Source organism: Athene cunicularia (genome assembly GCF_003259725.1).
Source record: "Athene cunicularia isolate RWA chromosome 10 unlocalized genomic scaffold, athCun1 chr10_part1, whole genome shotgun sequence".
Lineage (NCBI taxonomy): Eukaryota > Metazoa > Chordata > Aves > Strigiformes > Strigidae > Athene > Athene cunicularia.
This window is the reverse complement of record NW_020799112.1, coordinates 8,848,096-8,858,207: the sequence shown is the minus strand read 5'-3', so window position 1 is coordinate 8,858,207 and position 10,112 is coordinate 8,848,096. Positions and strand designations below refer to the sequence as shown.

Genomic DNA, 10,112 nt, shown 5'->3' with positions numbered 1-10,112 from the left:
CCCCCCCCCCCCCCCCCCCCTCCGTTTTCTCCCCAGCAGATTTTGAGCTTTGCCAAACTCGTCGCCATCGCACAGCCCAGCTGTGTTGGGCAGGGCGAAGCGCAGTGGGACGGCGGGGATGGGGACATGACAGCCTGTTTGATGGGAACAGGGTCTTTTTCAAGGCCCCACTCAGGACATTTATTCTGGTGTTTATTAGAGCCCAAAGGTGTTTCCTGTGGTGGGTGCAGAGCTGAAGCCATTCGCTCAGCTTCCCTCTGCCGCTCCAGCTGTTTGTGCCATCAGCCAGATGCATAAATAAGGAGAAAACAAGGAGCTTTGCTGGTTACTGTAGGGTTTGTGTCTCCAAAGTGTTGTCAAGAGCAGGCTGAAGGGCTCTTCCCTGCTTGATGGGCTGTGTATGTGTAAAGGGCTGGTGGGGACAGGGGACAAGGGCTCTCTTGGCAGTGGTACAAACACACATGAGCCATGAGACAGATGCTTCAGCGCTGTGCCCTGTCAGGAGGTGATGGAAATGAAGCTGGTGGGGTGGGATGGGAGCAGGAGGACCCTCTCCCTGCCCAGCTGATTCCCCTCTGCCCACAAGAGGAGAGAGGGCTAAGAGGGCTTTATCACACACGGCCTTGTGCAGCATCAGCTGGCATCAGCTGGCAGGGACGAGGACTGTCGTGCCCGTGACTCGGCGCCTGCTGAGCTCTACCCGGCGCAGTGCCCCGGGGCTCCACGTTCTGTCAATAAAGCAAAAATTATGCAATTGTGTATCAGCTTTCCATGGGGATCAAACCCGTATCAGGACCAGGAGAAAAATGCTTCTTCCCAGGGAGACTCTTTTCTCTGTGCTTGAACATTTATAACTTATTTGGGCTATGTACAATTTTTTATTTTTTTTTTACTGAGGGATCGAAACATGCATAGAAAAACTTGATCTGAAAGAAAAAGCAGCTTCACGATGCTGATGGCATTTGGGACTGCATCCATGGTGCTGGCAACGGAGCATTTCCAGGCAGCATTTCTGCTGTGGAGGGGATCGCAGGAGTCTGTGTGAGACCCTGGGGCAGGGGCTTGGGGCAAGCAGAGCTGAGACCGTCCCCAGCCCCGGCCCGGGAGCCACCGGCAGCAGGAGATGGATGAGGTCCCGCTGCACCGCTGATGTTATCTTGGAGTCGTAACTACTGAACCATCCAAACCATAATAGCTGCATGGAGTCTTAATGGGGAGCTTTATTCTTCATTATCAACATAGTTATGCTGTAATGGGATCTGCAGTTTTGCTTGTCTCATAAGTACCCATAACTGCTTTTTAGTGGTCAATATATAATCCTGAGCGACCTCATTCAACAGTTAACCCCCTTCTGCCTCCCTGGCCTCTGTAAGTCTCAGGCTGGCAGAATTTGGTTTTGGGGCTCCGATCACCATCGCTGGCATGCTGCTGCATGTTGTCAGCCCGATGCGGGTGTGCAGGGCTCTGGCCGATGTCCCTGATGCCTGGGGCTGCTGCATGGGCTAGGGAAAGCATCAACAAGCTGCATCCATCAGCCTGTGCTGGATTTCACACAAACTGCCTTTTTTCAAAGGTCAAATGCGAGCTTCTTGCAGAGAAGCACAAATTCTAAAATCAAAGCCTTTGGAAGTGCGTCATTTCAGAAGTTTTCTCCATGGCAGCGGGTGAAACAGCTTCTCCCCACAGCTCAGTGCAACACCCCCATTTCTGCTGCTTGCAAAAAGGTGATTGCACTGAAAATATCCAGCAAAAAAGTGTTCCCCCTCCTGCGCTTCCCCGAGGAAGGGGGAGGCTGTGCGGAGCAGCCCCTCGCCTGTCGCAGCCACCGCAGCCCCGCTGCCATGTCAGGCTGTCCCCGCACGGGGCTTGGGGCCCGATCCTGCCCTGGCTGCGGCAGGCGAGGGGCGGTCGTCCCCATGCCGATGTTTGGGGGGCTCTGGGCAAGATCATATCCCACACCTGGATGTATGAATAGATGTTTCTTTACATCCCACCGCTGATCCCAAGGTTTGCGGACAGGTTAATGAGCACGTTAGCAGTGTATGAGTCAGGTAAATGCTTCCATTTGCTAACAGTCTCAGGAGCAAAACCTGTTTGTGTTGGAATTACTTTGTTCTCTAGAAGAAAGTAGGCGGCGATGCATACGGGGCTGGCAGTCGCCCGGGAGGAGGAGACGGGGGTCGGTGTGATGGTGCTGCCAGCAGCTCGGGGGGCTCAGCCTTGTGCCCTGCTGCCGGCGATGCCACAGTGACCTGGGAACAGCCCCGTGGGGGTCAGACCCTGCCATGCATTGCCCAGCGCTGCAGCACGGAGAAGCAGGAAGGGTTTGTGTGTTTTATCTCAGCCTCCCGAGATGGTGAATTGAATGTTTTTGCTTTCCCTCTCTGCACAGAGCTCTTGTCGAGTCAATGAGAGACCTCCACAAGTCTAGCGTGCTGGGAAGCAAGCACGGCAGCCTGGTGAGTGTCCCGCGCAGGGCATTTTAATAAGGCTGAGACAGAGAGATGCATAGAAACAGCAGCTGAGCCCCAGCGAGCCAAGAGCCCAACTGGCTGGCTCTGCTCTGAAGGTCCCTTGGCACAAAAGAGAAACCACTTAATTTACACCAGAGACTCGGCAGTTCTTAGCCCGTCTGCTTTTAAGTCAAGCTCGGGCTGCAGACGCGCCCCGGTGCCCCGGCCGAAGCATCAGTCCTGCAGCAACGCTAAATCTGGACTTTCAGACGCGTTTGGTGGTTGAATTACGCCTGCACACTGTGAACATGTGTTGCTCTCTGTGGCGGAATTGTTATTAAAATGAAGAACGGGATGTGCCTAAATGTTAAATCTTACCGAGCCTCGTTAGCATGAAAGCCATTAATGTGAACAAAAGCCGTTTTCAAGGTTGAATTGAGAAGCATCAGAGCATTAGAGTAGTGGAGAGATTAAAATCAGCATTTGTTTGGCTCTAATCTAATGTGCATGGAACAATAAGCATTTGATGACTAATTTTGGCAATGCTGGGTATCTTATCAAAATATAGCTGTTTAATTTCAAGCTTTTCTTTAGGGAGTGGATTCCAGCAGCATAAATCCTGCATAAATGCTTTGCTAATGCACTGTGCATACACTGAGCAGATCCCATCCTCCGCGTCCAGAGGAGTCTGGGCAGGACATGTCTCGGGGTGACACCATCCTGCTGCAGCCTGCAAGTGGGTCTGCCAGCTCCTGCTTGGGCTTTTTCCACTCTGAGTGGAAAAAATGTTGGCTTTTCTCAGGCAAAGTGAGTGGGGACGGGCTTGGGGTGGAGAGGTGGCTTTGCAGGGGCTCCCCCACCACATCCGGCTTGCGGGGACGGTGTTTTGCTCTTTTCCAGTGTTGACTTAGGGTATGAGCACAGCCCTGCTCTGCTCAGCGCTCCGCCGGCTCAGGTCCCCTGCCCCTGGCTGCTGCGGGGCCTGGGCTCCCCCTCAAGTCCATGGCCAATATGTATCACGTCCTTTGCGAAGGGGTTTAACCCCCCCCTAGGCCACGAGGCTCCTAAACCCCCTAGTGCTGATGTTACTGGGTGTGGAGGAGCATCAGGACCAGAGCAGGATTGTGCCTGTCTCACAGGGGGCTTTGGGGATGATGGCTCTGTTCTGGAAGGCGTGTGCAGCATGCTCAGGAGTGTGGCATGGCAGTGAGTCTGGTAGTGGCTTTTCTTAAAAAAATTTGAGCTATTTTGTTTTCTTCCCCACTCACTGCACAAGCGAGCTGTGAGGGAGCTGTGAAGGGTGTCCCTGGGCGGGGGTGGGGGGGATTAGGCAGCTCTGTGGTTCCTACAAATGAAGCCATTTCCTTGGTTAAGACCTGCCGAAAAGCAGCTCTTGTTTTGCCGGTAACACTTCATTGCCTTAATGGCTGATCAATACTTGAAACTTCAAACTCGAGCATCGCTGACCTTTCTGATGGAAAATAACTTCTGCCCAGCGGCTGCCAGGGATGCACAGGCAATGTGCTGGCTCTGGAGAGATGGAAAATAACCCCATGCAAGGGGGGCACCAGGGCAGTGAGGGGGTAGGTTTCAGTTGTATTTGGGTTTTTTCATACAAAACTGTGCCTTGACTTTAACTGGAAAGCCCCAGATGGGGGGATGCTCACCAGAACCTCTGCCTGCGCCAGGAGGGGGCAAGAAAAAAGAGCATAATGTGATTTTGGAAAGGCACTGTCTCCTGGAGTGCCACAAAACCCCTCTTGAAAGCCCCAGATTTTCTAGGCAAACAATGAATGTTGGATTTCCTTTTCCCAACACACTTTTTCATGCAAATATCTTTTTCTTGCTAGTCAACCATAACCCTGACGCTTAACTGTGTGCAGAACAAGAAATGGGGGAGTGATGATGAAAGAGCACTGGTTTCCCATTAAAAAACCTCTCTAAGGCCATGGGAGATGCTATGTGTCATCGTAGCAACCCAAAGAGCTGCTGTAGGTGCCACAGCGCCCTTGTCACCCTGGGGGGCACCATGTAAAGGAGAAGGGGCTCCCACTGTGCCAGGGCAGGGGGGGGGTGTGTGTATTGCCAACCCCCCCAAAAACAACTGCTTCATACAGGTGAAAGCAGAAATTCATTTCCCTGTAAAGCTTTCATGATTGGGGCAGATTAAATGGGGCTATATATAGGAAATACAGATTTTTTAGGGATTACAGTCCACTGTGCTCTGTAACTGCCTATTGCAGCGTGAGGGGCTCTTTGCGCAAACTCTCCCTCCCGGCTGCTGTTGCCAAGACTCCCGATGCTTGAAAAGATGCATTTAAAAATAAACACATTGAGACAAGAGCTGTGTCCTGCTGCTGCTGGTAGGCAAAGGCTGGAGCTGCCAGCAGATCAGAAAAGCCTTCAGAGAGGGGCTGGGTTTTTGCTTCTTGGTTCCTTTTCTTTTTTTTTTCCAGGCGAATGGCAGTGCCGTTCCCAGGGGATGTGGGCAGAGCTGGTCCCCGTGGGGTTTGCGTGGGCTGACTGGGACATATGGGTCAGGTCCGCTTGCCCCACAGCATCTGCTCGTCCCAGCTGATGGGGGCCAAGGGGCGGGTACCAGTCCTCCATCCTAGAGAAAAACTTGCAAAATAAAAAGTTGTTTGTTTGGTATTTTTTAATGCAATTGCTCCTGAAGTTGCTCTCTGCTATAAAACCAAATGGCAGCCACTTAAAAACTTATTTCCTCACCCTGCAAGAAGCAGGAGCTCGTGGGGTGTCCAGGATGGGGCAGCTCTGCCCCCGCCCCCCCCGCAGCCACAGGGTTGCTTTGCTCCTTGTCATGGGATGCTCCTCGTGCTGCTCAGGCAGATGCCTCCACTTCCTGCTCGTGGGTCAGCCCTGTGCTAGGTGATGCTGTAGTGCAGCTCCCAGGATAGATGGGGAAAGGAGGGAAGTCAGGGCTCTGCAACCTCCGTGCACGGATCAGCCTGTGCTCTTGGGGAAGGAAACGTGCCCGTCCCTTCCATGGTACTGGGCTGCAGCCCCTCCTCAGCATCAGCACCTTAATCCAGGCCTATCGTGTGTGGAAAATCTCTTGCTAACCACCCTACGTGACACACTCCTGGTCGCCTTCTCCCCGTAGCTGCATTTTCAGTGGGGCAGGGTCAAGTGAGATATTAATGCGGCTCTGCAAAGGTGCCAGGGAGTGCTGCAGACTTCACCCAGAGTTGCAAACACCAGGCTCCTTGCCTATAATATTGTCCCTGAGGTCCTTCCCCACCTTCAGATCTGTGTGTTTTCCTCTGGTTTTGAGGACCTGCGCAAAAACTGATGCAATGACACACAGAAACAACCTGGTGCTCCTCTGCATTGCCCCTTCAGTGAAGTAGTTTTGCTAAACTAGGGCTGTTCCCCCCAGCCTGTGTGCGGATGCCCAGTGGTGGCAGATATCGTTGCTCGGATTATGAAACCTCAATGAGCTGCTTTGTTCTTTTGTTTGGAGAGGAGGAGCGGGATGGCAGTGCTGCCCGGGGCTGCTGCGGGGAGCAGAGGAAGGGGAAAGAGATGCTCTACATTGGCCTGTACCCCTGCTCTGGGCTCCCCAGCTCACCTGTTTTCTGCTAAGATTGTTGAAACAAAGGAAATTTCCACCTTCCAGGTTGGGATTTCAGGACACGCTATTCCCCTCAAGCACTTAAATAAGTATAAACATTGCAATGAGCCTAAAAATGCTGGAGCAGGGAGGAGAATTTCTCCGCTGCTGCTTGTTTCACAAGGTTAATGTTGATGCTGAATGTCGTGATTGGGGATGTGATACTCTTGTTTTTCATGTAAGTTCTGTTCAACCCAGAACAACGGAGGAATTTTGTAATGAAAGGAAAAAACAGAGTCCAAGAATAATGCAGAACTAGAATGAACCTTGGAAATGGTGGCACATTAGTCTGATTCTGGAGATGGATGGAAATGACTTTAATAAATCAATAATACTTTTTTTAATGCCTCTGAGCCATTGAGAGTGAGGTGATGGAAAAATAAAGATGCCCATTAGCATCAGCAGAATGTAGAGAATTACACAAAAAGCTAGTTTCATAAAAATTATATATTGTAGGATTGCAAATGCTTTGGATAATAACTTCCAGAATTGCTGGATATCTCCGCATGTAAACCCCCGTGCAAAGCCCCTGGCTGCTGTTGCCATCCCCCCGGGAGGAAGCATGAGGCAGTGGGGCCGGTGTGGGACCATGTCTGGGTCACTTTTTCCAGCCTTTTCTCTCCCACTTTGTCTCGCCTGAGTCGAACTCCTTTGGGGAAGGGGCTGTTTTCCTCCCCGACTGGGAAACGTCAGCACCACCTGCAGAATACTCTGTGACGGAGGGGGTATGCTGAGCTGCATTCCGCCGGTGCCGAAGCATCCCAACATCCACCCTCCTCATCTTCAAAAGCCTTTGCTAGCCTGGTCAGGAAATAGGATGTTTGTCCAGCACTGAGCTCCAGCGTGGCCCCTCGGAGCCCGGAAACCCCGGGGAGCGAAGGACTCTGCAAAGCAGCACATGGAGGGAAAATAAATAAGTAAAATACAAAACTATTTCTCATTTGAAAATATACCTCTACCTTGGATTGCAGAGACTGTGGGATAGGAGATTTTCATCCTCCTGGCTAGAAACTTCAACATGTTTTCAACAGTTTTCCATCATAAAATGGTGTTTCTTGTGAAACCATGGATTTTGCTGGGATTACTTTCCACATGGTGGCCATATTTGCGGTGCAGGGGCTGTGTATCACCCTTTGCACATTGGGTTTTCATTGACTTCCTTCTTCTTGGCATCCCTAAGGTCCCTTGGTGGCCTTGCACATGGGCTTGAGCTCTTGTCTGGGAACAGCTGGACACCGCAGAAATTTTTGCAGATCAGGGCTGTGATGTCCCCAGTGATGTTGCCATGGGCTCAGTGCTGTGGCCACCGTGGGCTGCTGGCAGAAACCAGAGGGCTCCTGCTGCTTTTCCCATCCCCTGGATCCTTGGAAGCCCCAAGAGTTGTGTCTGTCTGCAGACACTGGCTTCAAAGAGAAGGTTTAAATATATATATTGGGGAAAAACAAGTGTAGGAATACATAATAAAATTAAATGGAAAAATAAAACTGGCATCTGCTTAGAAACTAGATGTTTTCATCAATCCAGAACTGAAATATCACTCACCAGAACATCCAAATGGGATAATGCAATGGGAAACTGCTGATTTTTTTCTCAGCCAGAATAACTTTCCAGGTTTTTATTTGTAGGCAAAGCCTCCTACAGCCTAGTGGGCTCCATGGGGAAGGGGTCTTAGCAGGGTGTGGCAGCCTCGGGTGCTGGCAGCACCTCCACTGCCAAACCCAGGGGTGTAAACGGCTCTGCAGAGCAAGACGCTGCTTCTCCAGGACGTTTTCCAGACGGGGAGCACCACCACAGCCATCTGCTGAAGGACCAGACACAAAGATGACATTTTGAAGGTGGACTTTTCCTGCCCGCCTACCTCTTGAGCACCTCGCTTCAGCTATGGGACAAAACACTGGCAGGAGCAGCCTGCTCCGGAGCCAGTCAAAGGGGCAGAGGAGGCTGAGCTTTTTATTTTTCAACCCAAAATCTCCCATCCATCAGTGTGAAACTCTCCCATCAGCTGCTTTTCCCTACTCCTCCCGCACTGCAGCACCCTCTCCATCCAAAGGCTGATGCTCGCTGCAGCTGGTGGGGCTGGGACCCCTATGAGCCCCCCCCAAGTCCCCGGCTCTCCCACGTGGTGCACAGAGATATTTCTGGCACAGGAAAGTCTCCACTGTCTGCCAAATCCAGAAATCTACAGGAAAGGGCCCGGCTGGGAGCTGCCCGCCGCACAATGCCGGCTCTGGGCAGCTCTGAGCCCCTTGCCAGGGATTTTTCCAGCGTTTCCGGGCTGTCTGCATCCCCGGGGCCGCGGGGTGATGTGACGCTATGTACAGGAAATACTGACTGAGGTTAAAGGAAAGAAACTCTGGATTTCTCCAACGAAACAGGCACTTGAGCTTATTGCTTCCTCCCGGCGTGGCGGGGGCTGTGTGGAGACTTGCCCAGTGTTTGGTGAAAAGAATAATACAAGGAGGGCTGGGGAAAAAAAAAAAAGAAAAAAAAAAAGTTGCAAAAGAACCGAGGTCCTGGAAGCAGCATCACCCTCGTGGCTGGGGACCGCGGCGACTAGGGAGCATCCATAGCACCCACGTGAGGATCCACATTCGGTAAAAACACATCTCCGGGCTGCTTGGAGCTGGATTGTGCTGGCGCTTCATTTGGCAGCAACTTGTTAAGATGAATTTCTGGATGCAGAAAATATTGGAAGCCCCTTTTCTGCTACACCTGTGTGCCAGAGGGGTTTCCACGGGGGGGGGTGGTGGTGGTGTCTGTGGGATTTCTTCTGCATGGGGATGTGCTGAAAAGTTTAGTGGGGGAAGGACTGAGCAAATCACCCTTTCAGTAGAAATTGGGACCTTTTTGCAATAGGTCCAGAGCAGTGGTGCAGGGCTGGCAGAAAGTCCTGGGATCACGAAGCAAATCGAGAGCTTAAAAGATATCAAAATACATTTTTGTGCATTTTTAACATTATAAAAAACCTCTAATTTCACTACGAAAACTCATCTGTTCAGACAAAGGAAAATGTAAGATTGAGTGAAACTCTTAAAAGCCACTCCTAAAGCTGCGGTTGGGGCGTTTTTCCCTGCCCTGCCTGGCTCCGACCGCTTGGGTAGGTTTGGCAAAGATTCACAGAGCTTTGTTGGACGTGAGTCTGCATTTTTTCAGAACAGAAGCCTTTCCAGCCAAAAATGTCTCTCCGCTCTTGTTTCGGGTTAAATCCTCAAGTATCTGTGTTCTTTTTCCTTGTGGCCTGCAGATTGCTGACAGCAAATGTGCAGCCCCGGCGCTGCCGTGCATCCTCAGAAGGATGCTCCTCGCGTCTGTGCTGTAAGGGGTGGACAATACAGCTGGGATTTGGGGTGTGATGGGTGGATGCAGAGTCAGGGCAGCGCAGCGAGATCCTCACACAGGGCCAGGCAGGTTTTCTGCAGGCAGGGAGGGTGTCAGATGTGGTGAGGAATATCTGCATGGCAGGGATCTAGCTGCGTGGGGTCCTGGCGACACGTCCCCTGACATCAGCCCTGCAAGGCACGGCGCAGGACATTACCCTCTGCTTCTCCTTATTCTGCCTTTTGCCTCAAAGCCCTGAGTTAAGTCGATGAGCTTGTTCATATAAGTTAGAGATGGAATCACCATTAAAGGCTGTTTCCAGCCTTAAAGCATTCCCTTTCCCATGCGGGACACACTGCTCAAGCACACTGTGTTCCCAGCTCTGCGACCATGGCGTTGAGTTTGGGGAAAAGCAGGGAGTGGGGTTTATTTAGGATTAGAGCAACCACCGGAGCATTTCTATGGTGTTGCCCCTTGCTGAGGGATGCTCTCAGCGGATGACCCAGTACACACTTACATACTTTTGTGAGTAAATGCGTAACTGAAGATGACAAATGGCTACGAGTCCTCAGGCATGCAATTATGGTGTGTTCAGATAGAGCTGAGTACTTATGTTGCTCTAAAGTGGCTTAAACACTCACCCAAAGTGCCTTAAATCTTCATAGATTTCATTGTGAACACTTGTGCTACTGTAACGACTGTTCAAA

At 51.4% G+C, this 10,112-nt stretch overlaps 1 protein-coding gene across 3 annotated transcripts in view; it reads left to right on the top strand.

The window, feature by feature from the left end:
• Window positions 1-10,112, top strand: part of CORO2B (coronin 2B) — a 38,522-nt gene that overhangs the window by 4,513 nt on the left and 23,897 nt on the right. For 2 of the 3 annotated variants that reach the window (XM_026855927.1, XM_026855930.1), the window contains exon 2: window positions 2,393-2,459. The exons of the other annotated variant lie outside the window; for it this stretch is intronic. In XM_026855927.1, the coding sequence (XP_026711728.1) occupies window positions 2,409-2,459 (51 nt within the window). In that variant the 5' untranslated portion in view covers window positions 2,393-2,408. The remainder of the gene's footprint in view (window positions 1-2,392; window positions 2,460-10,112) is intronic. 3 annotated transcript variants of the gene reach the window in all.